The sequence below is a fragment of the Nicotiana sylvestris genome, chromosome 11, assembly GCF_000393655.2.
Source record: "Nicotiana sylvestris chromosome 11, ASM39365v2, whole genome shotgun sequence".
Taxonomy (NCBI): Eukaryota; Viridiplantae; Streptophyta; class Magnoliopsida; order Solanales; family Solanaceae; genus Nicotiana; species Nicotiana sylvestris.
The window spans coordinates 6943191-6958243 of NC_091067.1; the positions used below are offsets into that span (position 1 = coordinate 6943191).

General features: G+C 38.8%; 1 protein-coding gene across 1 annotated transcript; it reads right to left on the bottom strand.

Annotated features, from left to right (window-relative positions):
* Positions 1–4042, bottom strand: LOC104246476 (F-box protein SKIP1-like). The gene is made up of 2 exons (XM_009802287.2): positions 3602–4042; positions 1–739 (listed from the first exon to the last, which is right to left on the bottom strand). The coding sequence occupies exons 1-2, from the start codon at positions 3955–3957 to the stop codon at positions 172–174; spliced, it is 924 nt and encodes a 307-aa protein (XP_009800589.1). The 5' UTR covers positions 3958–4042; the 3' UTR covers positions 1–171.
* Between the last annotated feature and the right edge of the window lie 11011 nt (positions 4043–15053).

Consider the following 15053-nt stretch of genomic DNA (forward strand, 5'->3'; position numbering starts at 1 on the left):
TTCACTCCACTCTATAATAGTTTTTATTTACGTAAATTTCAATCCATAATAGTTTCTTCTCATATTCTAAAAGATATAGGTATTGTACCATAGCCCTATTTAGAAATAAGTAATTTAAAAGCAAAATGTACAATAAGTTGAACAATGATGTATCTCTCATACTTTGCCTGATTAAATTCGAAAGTCACCCGTCTGGAAACGCTCATCATACAGTTGCCAGTGACCATACCTTTCAGATTCAAACGTCGGAATGTAAAACTGAGGCTTCTTCAAGGTTTTCAACTGCTTCAGATTCGACGAGGCATTTGAAATATCCCGGCTAGTAACATTTGTACATCCAGTGAGATCCAGATGCTCAAGGTTTATACACCCTTCAGATATCAAAGCTAGTCCTTGATTAGTCAAGTCGGAGAAACGAAGCTCAAGTTGCACAAGTTTGAGCATAAATTTTCCAATTGCAGCAGCTTCTGAATCGCCATCTTGAGGACAGGCATCTAGATACTCCCCGGGGATAAAACGTTGTTGTCTGGAACGATCTAACCTATTCGTGAAATTTCGCCTCAGAATTCTCAAATTAGCACAATGATGTCCTATAAGAGCCAAAGACTTGTGAGATATTTGATAGGAGAGGCTGATATCGAGTTCCCTAAGCCAAGGGCACCCATAGGCAATCTTAGACATCGTTTCATCAGTTACGTGTTGACAGCTTTTGATAGAGAGAACTTGAAGGTTTGGGGACCTGTAAGAATATTCATAGCCATTATTCGCTATTCATAAGCACCAAACATGATAACAGATAACATACCCAAACGTAGGAAAAGATCATCTTTTTGAAGCACCAAAGTTATCAGAAAGCAAAACCGTATCTCTGGAAAAACCAACGGGTTTATTTTAAATGGTAGGCGCCAAAAACCAAAAGGAATATCGTATATGTAAATAATAGAGAATGAATCACTACCACCATTAACTACAAACTTAAGGTTGGTGGAAGCAAGTAAAATTTCATTTAATCAGAATAGATCCATGAAGGATGCTTGCATCAGGGTAGCCTGCCTACATCAGATCCTCTTGGGATGCGGCCCTTCCTCGGACCCTGCGCGAACGAGGCATGCTTTGTGCACCAGGTTGCCCTTAGAACATTAGATCCATCAAGTAGAGAGGTTTCAAGTGATACAGCTAACATGAATCTCAGAAATCATCATCCCGTAGTTTCCATGATTCACATTTCACCAGACTAGGAAAGTTAAAATCCAGTCAAGTTCTCCATCTTAAGGAATCAAGAGAGACAGAAAAAATAAAGTCTAAGCTGAAACAAAACTCCATTATTTCTTAAAGAATGGTAGTTTTTTCTTTTTTGATGCATAAAAAGTTAGGCAATTTCTTATCAAACGCATCAGATAACATACCATTTTTTCCAATTTGATCAAATATATTTTAAGATTTAGCCTCCACTGTAAACCACAAGAAAGTAATATCCAGCTCCAACTGCATCAAGTCTTCTTCCTGAGAGGAGTGCTCTAACGTGTGAATTCAGTTTATTCTCCTCTTAAATATGGTTACTTTAATGACACAAACCCCAACCCTGATATCCAACAACAACAATAACATACCCAGTATGATCTCACAGTTGGGGTTTGGGAGGGTAGGATACACATAGACACCCCTACCTTGTGTGAGGTAGAGAGGCTATTTTTGATAGACCCTCGGCTCAAGCCCAACCCTGATACCTACAGAAATTAAACACTTCAGAACCCCAAAAAGAAAAAAAGAAATAAAGTGGTGGTGGCATCCACTGTCATTTTTCACTATTATGGCCACCAATACGACTCTCTTTGCGCTTTAATTACATCAGAAAATAACTTGTAAGCTTTATTATGATTATCCCTCATTGGTTTACGCTCAGTTAACATCCTGAACTTGTCTCCTAGTGTGCTGGACCAAGTTCCAGCCCAGAGAGAGCATAAGAAACAACAATTTTTTAATATAAGTTGATTCCTTTTTTCTTTGCAAAAACATTTCATCACTAATGTTAAAATACCTTTTGTATCCTTTGGTGGTTTCATGAATTCAAAATTTTCTGGCTCTTTTTATACATTGGTCATTGAAACGTCACAGTAAGTGTGGATAAAGCCCAAGTGCGATCTAAACTCTAAAGCAGTACTAAGAAAAGCGAAAAACACAAAAGAGCAACAAAATTCATGAGACTTGAAGCGAAAAGTGAGAAGTAAAACGCACGCTTCTTTTGAATTGAATTAATACTCCTATTCAAGTTTCAGCTTTCAAACGGAACAAACATGACTACACAAGCAGCAGACCTTTTTCACATTCAAAATAATGATTTAAACAGCTAAAACAGATCACCCTACTTGAATGGAAGAAAAAAAACCCCACTTTGTACGGAAGTTACCATAAATCATATTACACCAAGAAATCGGGACAACTGGACCCTTGCAGAAACTTCAAAAAATACCATGTCAAACTGCAAAAGCACTGAACCTTGGATAAACTAACGGAAGGAGGAAAGGAACACAAACTGAAATCGGGTTGTAAATAAGATGTACTATTCTTCTATTTTCTTACCTTAATGTTTGCTATCATATATATGCATAACAATGTTCTATTTCCCTGATTATCTTCTTTATCTATGAAATGACAACATCTGGCCCTTAGTTGATTGACCACAACTTAGCATTTGATCAAATGGACTTGTATATTTTAATAGTGTTGGTTAGATATTTTTCGTTCAAGTCGGATTTGTTTCCAATAGATAATGGAGCTTACATTGTGTTCAATCAGATTAGTCCATGAACAACAACAACAACAACAACAACAAACCCAGTGTAATCCCACAAGTGGGATTTGGGGAGGGTAGTGTGTACGCAAACCTTATCCCTATTTTTAAGAAGGCAGAGAAGCCGTTTCCAGTAGACCCTTGGCTTAGGAGATTAGTCCATGAAAAGGCAATAATTAGCCTTTATTTTCATCCAGCCAAGGTTGTAGCCTAATAGTCAATAAAGTGGGCTAAGAATCATGAGGTCTCATGTGAACTGCTCCTCTTGAGCCGAGGGTCTGTGGAGCCGAGGGAAATAATCTCTCTACCTCCACAAGGTAGGGGTAAGTTCTCCGTACACATTATCCTTCCCAGACCCTACTCCGTAGTAATATACTGTTATGTTGTTGTCGTTGTAAGAACCATGAGATATTAGGTTCAAATACTAGTGCAGGCAAAAACAATAGGTGACTTCTTCCTATCTATCCAAGCCTTCGTAGATAGAGTTATCCAATACCCGAGGTAGTGGATATCATGTGGAATTAGTCGAGGTGAGCGCGAAGAAAAAATTAGCCTTTATTTTCATCAAATAATCTCTTTTGAGATGGCTCAAATACCTATGACCTATCTAAGTTACTTTCAGGAAGCTTCAGTCATATTGTATTTGTTCAAGTTAGATTAGCTTCCTATAGAAAGTAGAGCTTGCATTGTTCAATTTAGTTTTTCCTGTTTATCATACATTCTTATCTGAAACTTCTCAAAACAAAAATATATAGAATAATAATAATTTTTATTATAACACAGTATTTTTAATGTGGATACTTTGATTACCTTTCAGCGACCAAAGCTAGGGAACGATCAGAGCAGTGTCTAACCCGAACGGTAGTAAGAGATCCATCACTCCAAAGTACAACAGATCGAAGCATATTGTCCATTTTGCGCTCGAACTCGGGCGTCCAGTAAAGAGACGACTCAGTGGCCGATTCGAACTGAGTTTCGATGTCGTTTACTGAGTTGAGGTTAGGATCCTTGCAAGCTTGAAACCATGGCTTGCACACAAACATGGCTCCGCGCCATCGGTCTTCGAGGGAGAGGCGAGAGAGGATGTTGATGAGGCATAGCTGAGTTAACTCGGCCCAGTCATGGCTAGGCCCTGACTCGGCTATTTTCTCTTTGTCATCGTCCATTTCTGATGGGAAGTTCCTCTTGAGTTGCTATCAATTTTTAATTCTGGGATTATTAGTAATTTCCCCCAAAAAGAAAAGGAGGAGTGATGCATCTTTACACAATCTAGTATTAGTAGCCGCGCGGAAACTAATTATATCAAATATTTAAGTTATTTCGATTGTATTTAAATCTTAAAATTTACATTTTCTCGGTAAATATAGATAATCATTGGATATTAATTACGTGAAAAAATTAACAATTTCTTTTTTTTTTTAATATCATTCTTGCCGGTGTTATTGGATCCTAAAAATAGTCAGGAATCAAAATAATAACTCATATTTATGGCAAAACAATCAAATATTGAGACAATGAATGACTCTTTGGATAAGACTTAACTCTTTACTACTACTTGAACTCTTATTTGGTGTGTTTATATCTCTTAAAAAATATTTCTTTCTTAAAATTTCAGTTTCTAAAACATTATTTTTCAATAATAATTATTTTTATAATAATGTAATTAAAAATATTATTCTTAATTCAAAACTCATTTTAGTTGGCTATCTAAAAATATAAAGAAATTCTTTAGCTAGTGAATCTTTTTAATCCATTTTGATATTTGACATTAACCATGTTAAATATCCGAGTTATTTGAATTATATGTAAATAACCTTAATATTTAAACCTTCTAAATAACTATAGATAATTGTCAGATATTAATTAAGAAACACTACATGAAAAAAGACTAACATTTTCTCAATTCTCGTAGTGATAATTTTATTTTTGCATTATTCTCATAGGTGTCATTTGAACTTAAAAATAGCCACAAAGTGAAATAATAACTCATATTTATGGCAAAACACAAAGGTTGACACGATATAAACGATTCTTTGATTACGGCGTGACTCTTATACTACGACTTGCACTCTTATTCGGTATGATTTTATCTTTCAAAAAATATTTCTATTTTGAAATTTCAATTTCTAAAACTTTATATATATATTATAATAATGATTATCTTTATAATGATGCAAGTGAAGATATTATCCTTAATTTAAAATTCATTTTAATCGGCTATTTAAAAATTTAAATGATTCTTTGGCCGGATTTATTTCAGTATGACCCCACTTTAAATTTATCGATATCTCTAGACCTAGAATTTGAATTTTTAATACCCTATATATACAAAAAAAATTGTTCTTTAAATTATTAAATGTTAAATTAGTTGATTATTATTATAAAACATTGCATATATTGTCTTAAAATTGTCAAGTAGTTTATTCTTCGACACCATACTTGGCTTAACCTCAATGCAAACTACTTAAATTGCATTCCAATTAAAATTCAAATATCATATCAGTTTGTTAGTAATAGTGACTTTTTAAAAACGACACATAATATAAATTAAAAAAAATATTTTAAGATATCCTTATCTTATAATCTATGTATTTGAGTTGAAAAAAAAAATATTTGAAATCGATGAGATTAACTTTCAAAAATTTTATACTCAACAAAGATGAAACATAAGAAGAAATTTGTAGTCATCTTCAATATTTATTTTCTTTTATCTTTTTTTCATGTCATTATTTCTTTTGTTACAAAAATTAATTTATTTCACTATAAAAGGATGAGTTTTAATAAAAATAATTCTACATAAGAACTTTAATTATATTTTTAGTCTTTGGTTGAAATTATTTCATATTTTTCTTTTGGCTTTATCTAACCAGCATAAATAGGTGCTCGCCCGACCATTTAAATTAGAAAACTGAATGATGTGTAATTTTTATATAATCATGTGTATAATCGTATGTTGTCGGTATATCATTTATTTATATTAGCTATAAAAAGTAAACAATAAATATGGCCAGATATTATGTAAATGTTCCATAAGTTTCGATTTTTTGAGTTTATCCATAATATAAATTCTATTATAATAATTTTAAAACTCTCTACTAATGTTCAAAAATATCTTATATTTTTATTATCTTTGAATTAAAAAAAGTAAAGAGTTTTTTCGAAATAATTTGTTTATATTTTAAAAAAAATATTTCATGTCATACCAATTTGTTTTTTATATATACTCTTTGTTACACTTAAAAGTCACTATAGAAACTATCGGTTAGAAACAAATTTCTCTCTTGTTGAGTTTGAAAAAAATAAATCTTTCACATAATCTAATGATTCCTAACTAATATTCTTTAGCGAAAAAAATATTATACTCTTGCAATATTGGCTTGACTACAGCTAAATGAAGGGGTTTCAGCTTATACCCTTCAATTCCTTGAATGTGCTAAATTCAAATTAATGATAGCAATTGTATAGCTAAAGTTTTGTTATTTGTTTAATGTCCATTTATGCAAATTGACTCTTCAAACAAATTGTCACGACCCAAACTGAAGGGCCATGACTAGCACCCGACCACACTTGCCGAGCACCAACGTACATTTCATCTAACCTTCATTATTATCTTTTAAGGCTGACGAGATCAATATAAATGGTAGACCTAGATCATGGACAACCAGCAATAAAATATGATGGCATGAATATACATAGCAGGGGATGACCAGACAATCAAGAAACTACATGTAAGGTATGAGCTACCACGCTACTATGAAAGACTATACAACAAAAACTAGCCGACAAGGCATACCAAACTATACATGAGCCGACACCTGTCTATGAGCCTCTAAAAGAACATAAGTGTTGCAACATAGCCAGAACAGGGCCCCGACATACCCATAATGTCTATAACAAAAATTGCATACCAAGACCAAGGCAAGTCCGGAGAAGGGATCTCGCCAATCACCGCTGATCTACTGTGGTGGGGGAGCTGTACCTGCCTGTCTATCAGGACCTGCAGCACGACATGCAGCGTCCACAAATAAAAGGACGTCAGTACGAATAAAGTACTGAGTATGTAAGGCAAGGAACCATAAATACGATCAGTAATGTAAGCAAGGATAGAGAATATACAACCTGTAACATCTTAGTACCTCTGAGGGCTACTTACATGAAATGCATGATACATATGTATAAATACATAAACCTTTAAAGCATTCGCCTCTGTGGGCATCATCATCATCATATCGTACCCGGCCATAATAGGCTCGGTAGAATCGTACCCGGCCACGTGGAGCTCGGTAAAACCCAACTGATCAGTGGTTGCACAATAGGTGCCGTACCCGGCCAACTATAGCGTGGCTCGGTAGAGTAAAATAGATACATATATATAATGCATGCTCGACTCATGGAATCACATTCTAAACCTTTCGGAGTGACGTAAGGTCGGTATCCTCTGTACACGTTATTAGGACTAACTCTTCACTATGAACCTTATAAGATTTAGGAAGTACGAACAACATTGATAACATAAGAATAAGAGAAGTAACATTAACATCAATCGTTCCATAAGAGGGAAAACAATGTAAGTACTGCTAGCTTCTAAGAGTAGAGTATCTTTGGAAGCTCGTTCATTACATTATGTACAATCGGAGTCGTGCAAAAGAAGGAAAGGGATAGCCTCACATACCTTGTATATACTGCCCCAATCTCAAGCTATGCAATTGTCAAAACTCCTTAGTCTACAATAAGAGAAACGATACTATCGTTATCATTTAAGCGTCATAACTATTATGTATCGACCACAACCTATTTTACGATGAAACGGACAGCACCTCCCCTATATATATGACCTCACACCATTCAAAACAATCACCAAACAGCCCAAACATCATCAATAATAAACATATTGAGCCTCCCGAAATAGTCCACACACAGCCTAATCACTCCATACATACGACGACCACCGTAGTCGTGTCAAACAACCTGGAAATGTTACGAATAACTATCAGCCCATAAACCTACATATATATGGTGTTTCTCCACACCCTTCCTCCTCCAAAACTCCACAAGATAGTAGTAAAATACGCAGCCCAACAACAACGCAAAACAGTCCACAAAACAATAACACTACTACCAAACCTTTCGATATATATCTCACAAGTTCTAGCTTCAATGGCTTAGCCGCAACTTGGATAATCTTAAATACATATAGAGTAAGAGGTTCCTTACCTTTATACAGAAATAACAACTCCAATTTGACCTTAAATTTCCAAGAAATATCCCTCCAATGCTGCCACAACAACAAAACAATGAAACTAGCGATCAATTAGTGTTTTTCGGCACTAGAATCACTTTAGAAGGCTTGAAATCACCTAGGATTAATATTAAGAACATTAGGGAGTATTTACAGAACATATACCCTTTAAAACAACCTCCCACACGAGTTGGAACGACACAAAAATGAGCAACAACAAGAAGAACAAGAGACTTACTAGCGCCACGGAATTCCCGACACTTGATTTGTGTTGTTTGCCCTTTTTTTGGGTCTTGAATCTTGAGAGAACCTTGAGAGGATGTTCCTAGGGTTCTAAGTTCTGAAAATAGTGAAAAGAAATGACTAAAAACGGGTTGTGGTCATCCTATATAAGTCCAAATATCTTAAACCGACTTAGTGGGCCCCATAGAGAGGTGCTTGGCGCAGTCTCGCGAAAACGCGAATATCTCTCTACTCCGAGATCGTATCGATGAACGGTTTAATGCGTTGGAAACTAGACTCATAGATCTTTAATTTGGTGGGTATATCACCCCGTAATTCCTTGTAAATTATGAGAAAAGATTAGAAACATTTGACCTAATGTTTAAGTAAAATTATGAACCTAAGTTGCGACAACTTTTGTCGACTTTTGTTTCATAACTCGTTTGACTTCAAGACTTATGATACGGATATTATATGATTAAAATACCTTAATAAATGACCTCTTGAGTGTATTAAGCACCGCTAGATTACCTAAAAATACGAGTTACAACATCCTTGATTCGTTTAACTTCTAATATTGGTTAATCACCCTTATACACTCTTGTATCACTTAAGACCAATAGGATTGACTTCTTATCATCTCAAAGATAATTCCTTCTTGGATTTATGTTAACTAATATATGGCATGAACTAACACATGTGGATATGGGTTGTAACACCCTCCCCCCTTAGGAACATTCGTCCTCGAATGTAAGGGTTTATGGGGAGTTTAAATCATCGTGGATTCCAATGGAAATTTCCGATCAATTTTCCCCTATAAAATGGTCACTAGCAAAACTTGCAAGTAATTAAGCCCAACATATGGCTTCACAAGGCTACACAAAGCATTATGCGTATTTACATTATCTACATATCACCATTTTGTATTAAGGAGGAGTATTCTCAAATTATTGCTTACCTCATAGAGCCGTTTCACCTTCCAATGTATCCTGTCTTCCACCAGCATCCTTGTTATCTTCATTCTGGAATAAGTAAGGGTATTTAGACTTCATCTCCTCTTCTGCTTCCCATGTCATTTCTTCCATATTTTTGTTCCTCCACAATACTTTGACGGAAGCTACATCTTTTGTTCTCAGCTTGCGGACTTGCCGATCTAATATCGCCACTGGCACTTCTTCATATGATAGGTCCTCTGTAACTTGTACATCTTTGATAGGGACGACTCGAGAAGGGTCTCCAATACATTTTCTCAACATAGATACATGGAATACCGGGTGGACAAATTCCAATTCGGATGGCAATTCTAACTCATAAGCAACCTGTCCAATCCGTCGAAGAATTTTATACGGCCCGATATACCTTGGACTCAGCTTACCTTTCTTCCCAAAACGCATAATACCCTTCATTGGTGAGATCCTCAGGAAAACCCAATCACCAACCTCAAACTCTAGATCACGACGTCGGACATCAGAATAAGATTTTTGCCTGCTTTGTGCCGTCCTCAATCGCTCCTGTATCACTTTCACCTTCTCAATAGCTTGGTGAATCAAATCTGGCCCATATAATTCTGTTTCACCGACTTCGAACCATCCAACTGGTGATCTACATCTCCTCCCGTATAGTGCCTCGTATGGGGCCATTTTAATACTGGAATGGTAGCTATTGTTATAGGCGAATTCTATGAGTGGAAGATGATCATCCCAATTCCCCTTAAAATCTAGAACACATGCTCGTAGCATATCTTCCAGTGTCTGAATGGTACGTTCAGCCTGTCCGTCAGTCTGCGGATGAAATGCAGTGCTGAGATTTACTTGTGTGCCTAAACCCTTCTGGAAAGACCTCCAAAAGTTAGCCGTAAATTGAGCTCCTCGGTCTGATATAATAGATATGGGCACACCATGAAGCCTAACAATCTCCTTGATATACAACTTCGCATAATCTTCAGCCGTGTAAGTTGTCTTCACTGGCAGAAAATGGGCACATTTTGTAAGTCGATCAATTATCACCCAGATGGAGTCAAACTTATGATAAGAGCGAGGTAATCCAATAATGAAGTCCATATTAATCACCTCCCACTTCCAGGTCGGAATCTCTATATTTTGAAGCAATCCACCGGGTTTCTGATGTTCTATCTTTACTTGTTGACAATTGGGACACTGGGCCACAAATTCTGCAATAGACTTCTTCATATTATCCCACCAATACTGCTCCTTGACATCATGATACATCTTTGTCGAGCCGGGATGGATGGAATATCGGGATTGATGAATCTCATTCATAATCTTCTCTCGCAACCCTGCCACATTAGGCACACACAATCGGCTCTGGTATCTCAGTGCCCCATCTTTTCCGATCCCAAAAGCCATACTTTTACACTGTTGAATGCTTTCTCTTAATCGTACTAAGATAGGATCTTCATATTGTCGTGCTTTTACCTCGGCTACCAAAGATGATTCTGATGTATTCTGTACAGTAACACCTCCGTCATCAGAGTCTAACAATCTGATTCTCATATTGGCTAGCTGATGAAGCTCTTTAATCAACCCCCATCTACCTGCCTCAATATGTACTAAGCTTCCCATTGATTTACGGCTGAGAGCATCTGCCACAACATTGGCTTTACCGGGATGATACAATATCTCGACGTCGTAGTCTTTCAATAATTCAAGCCACCTACGCTGCCTCAAATTCAACTCTTTCTGCTTGAAGATGTATTGTAAACTCTTGTGATCTGTGTAGATGTCAACATGGACGCCGTATAAGTAGTGCCGCCATATCTTCAAAGCATATATTACTGCAGCCAATTCCAAATCATGGGTTGGATAATTCTTTTCATGCTTCTTCAATTGTCTTGATGCATAAGCAATCACATTCCCACGCTGCATCAATACGCACCCCAAACCTATACCTGAGGCATCACAATATACCACATAATCTTCTGTTCCTTCAGGAAGAGTGAGCACTGGTGCAGATGTCAATCGATTCTTCAGCTCCTGAAAACTACGTTCACAAGTGTCAGACCACTGGAATTTGGTAGCTTTTTGTGTTAACTTAGTCAATGGTGATGATATAGAGGAAAATCCTTCTACAAACCGCCTATAATATCCTGCTAGTCCTAGGAAGCTGCGGACTTCTGATGGTGTTGTAGGTCTCGGCCAATTCTTTACTGCATCGATCTTCTGAGTGTCGACACTAATACCCTCATCAGATATCACATGGCCAAGGAATGCTACTGAGTTCAGCCAGAATTCACATTTGGAGAGCTTAGCATATAACTTACGATCCTGAAGCGTCTGTAATACTATCCGCAAGTGGCCCGCGTGTTCCGCCTCCGAACGAGAATACACTAGAATGTCATCAATGAATACAATCACGAACACATCAAGATAGGGCCTGAATATAGTATTCATGAGATCCATAAAAGCTGCTGGGGCATTTGTTAGCCCGAACGACATCACCAAGAACTCAAAGTGCCCATATCTTGTCCGGAAGGCCGTCTTTGGAATATCTTTCTCCCTAACCCTTACCTGATGATACCCTGAACGTAAATCAATCTTGGAGAAATACTTGGCACCCTGGAGTTGGTCAAACAGGTCATCAATTCTTGGAAGTGGATACTTGTTCTTTATAGTAGACTTATTCAACTGTCGATAGTCGATACACATCCGTAACGACCCGTCTTTCTTCCGCACGAATAGGACTGGTGCACCCCAAGGTGAAGTGCTAGGCCTAATAAAGCCCTTATCCAGCAAGTCCTTCAACTGCACCTTCAACTCTCGCAACTCTGCCGGGGCCATTCTGTATGGAGGAATAGAGATCGGTTGAGTGTCAGGCAACACATCAATGCTAAACTCAATCTCCCTTTCAGGAGGAAGGCCTGGGAGTTCATCTGGGAAAACATCTGGGAATTCGTTAACCACAGGGATTGATTGTAAAGTAGGCGGTTTCGCCTCCGCATCCCTAACGCGAACGAGATGATAAATGTAACCTTTTGAGATCATTTTCCTTGCCTTAAGATAGGAAATAAACCTACCTTTCGGTGTAGCAATGTTCCCTTTCCATTCAATGACGGGTTCACCCGGAAATTGGAACCTAACCATCTTCGTACGACAGTCAACATTTGCATAGCATGAGGCCAACCAGTCCATTCCCATTATCACATCAAAATCAACCATTTCTAACTCAAATAAATTTGCCGAGGTTTGACGACTACAAATCATCACAGTGCAACCTCTATATACCCTTCTAGCAATCACAGAATCTCCTATCGGAGTAGATACCGCGAGGGGTTTACTTATCAATTCAGGTTCAATGCCAAACTTATTAGCCACAAAGGGTGTAACATATGATAATGTAGATCCCGGATCAATCAACGCATATACATCATAAGAAAACACAGATATAATACCTGTAACAACATCTGGAGACGACTCGAGATCCTGTCGACCTACTAGAGCATAGGTTCGATTTTGAGCACCACTCGAACTCGGCACTGCACCTCTACCCCTACCACGACCTGTCGACTGCTGAAAACCCCGTGCTGGAGGTCGAACTGATGAGGAAGAACCAGACACAGATCCAGTCGGCTGAGCCATACCATCACCTCCTCTATTAGGACAATCCCGCATCATATGGCCAGGCTGCCCGCACGAATAGCATGCATCAGAACCTCGACGACACAGTCCAAAGTGGGCCTTGCCGCACTGATCACAATGTGGTGTTGGGGGTCTCATCTGACTAGTATCCCTGTGATGTTGCGAGCCAGATGCCCGCGAACTCTGACCTGGACCAGAATAGGATCGATCATATCGAGGCCTCTGAAACTGTGGAGGAGCACTAGCTACAGGTGGCGCCGAACTCCTCGAAAACTGTGGCCTGATGCGGCCTCTGAAGTCATCAGAATACCCTGCAAATCTCGCCCTCTTATGCTGGCCTCTATCCTGCTCCCTAACTGCCCTCTGCTGGCGCTTACGATCCTCTAGGGTCTGGGCATAAGCTTGAATACGGGAAATATCCATGCCCTCCACCAAGGAGGCTGTCGTACACTCATTTATCAGATGTGGTCCCAACCCATTCACGAACATATGCACCCTATCACTCATCTCGGCCACCATATGGGGAGCATACCTTGCCAAAGAATCAAACTGCATACTGTACTCTCGTACACTCATATTACCTTGTCTAAGGTTCAAGAACTTATCAGCTCTAGCTCGTCGTATCTCAACTGGCAAGTAGTGACGAAGAAAGGCCTCAGAAAATTCCTTCCACACAGCTGGAGGAGGGTTCGGACCCCTGGATCTCTCCCAACTATCATACCAGAGAACCGCTAAATCCCGTAGCCGATAAGAAGCCAACTCTACTGCCTCTGTATCACTAACATGCATAACCCGAAGTGTACGATGAACCTGGTCAATAAAAGTCTGTGGGTCCTCCTTGGGGTCTGATCCGGTAAACACTGGAGGGTCTAAATTAATAAAATCACGAACTCTTGTACTAACTGGTTTCTCAGCAGCACCTGTATTCTGCCTCTGAGCCTGAGCAGCTACCAAGCTAGTCAATAACTGCAAAGCACTCCGCATATCCTGGTCTGGAGTGTCAGACGAAGGAACTGGAGGCGCTGGGTGCCTTCTAATATCCTCTGGAGGAGATGGAGTAGATGAGGTATGAGAGGGCATCTCACTTTGAGCCTCACTTTGTCCTGCTCTGACTTGGGGCACCTGACTGGTACCCTCTCCCGCTGCTGTATCAAGCCGCCTACTAATCGTTTGCTTCCTAGTCGAAGGCATCACTGAAAAAAACAAGGTGAATATTAGAGACAAACACTTACGACTCAACTCTACGCACGATCTAGATTCAGGAAGAAGGTAACAACCCTAGATGTCATGTAGCCTCCTGATTATAAATGTGGCGCGCTACACATCCATAATCAAGACTCTACTAGACACGGCTCATAGACAACCCCTAGGACAGACTTGCTCTGATACCAAGTTTGTCACGACCCAAACTGAAGGGCCATGACTAGCACCCGACCACACTTGCCGAGCACCAACGTACATTTCATCTAACCTTCATTATTATCTTTTAAGGCTGACGAGATCAATATAAATGGTAGACCTAGATCATGGACAACCAGCAATAAAATATGATGGCATGAATATACATAGCAGGGGATGACCAGACAATCAAGAAACTACATGTAAGGTATGAGCTACCACGCTACTATGAAAGACTATACAACAAAAACTAGCCGACAAGGCATACCAAACTATACATGAGCCGACACCTGTCTATGAGCCTCTAAAAGAACATAAGTATTGCAACATAGCCGGAACAGGGCCCCGACATACCCATAATGTCTATAACAAAAATTGCATACCAAGACCAAGGCAAGTCCGGAGAAGGGATCTCGCCAATCACCGCTGATCTACTGTGGTGGGGGAGCTGTACCTGCCTGTCTATCAGGACCTGCAGCACGACATGCAGCGTCCACAAATAAAAGGACGTCAGTACGAATAAAGTACTGAGTATGTAAGGCAAGGAACCATAAATACGATCAGTAATGTAAGCAAGGATAGAGAATATACAACCTGTAACATCTTAGTACCTCTGAGGGCTACTTACATGAAATGCATGATACATATGTATAAATACATAAACCTTTAAAGCATTCGCCTCTGTGGGCATCATCATCATCATATCGTACCCGGCCATAATAGGCTCGGTAGAATCGTACCCGGCCACGTGGAGCTCGGTAAAACCCAACTGATCAGTGGTTGCACAATAGGTGCCGTACCCGGCCAA

What these genes read in the sequence shown, in the direction of transcription:
- LOC104246476 (XM_009802287.2), bottom strand. Translation starts at nt 3,957, where the DNA reads ATGGACGATGACAAAGAGAAAATAGCCGAGTCAGGGCCTAGCCATGAC. An exon ending in CTAGCTTTGGTCGCTGAAAG is followed by an intron (nt 740 to 3,601) that starts GTAATCAAAGTA and finishes ATATTCTTACAG; the next exon opens with GTCCCCAAACCTTCAAGTTC.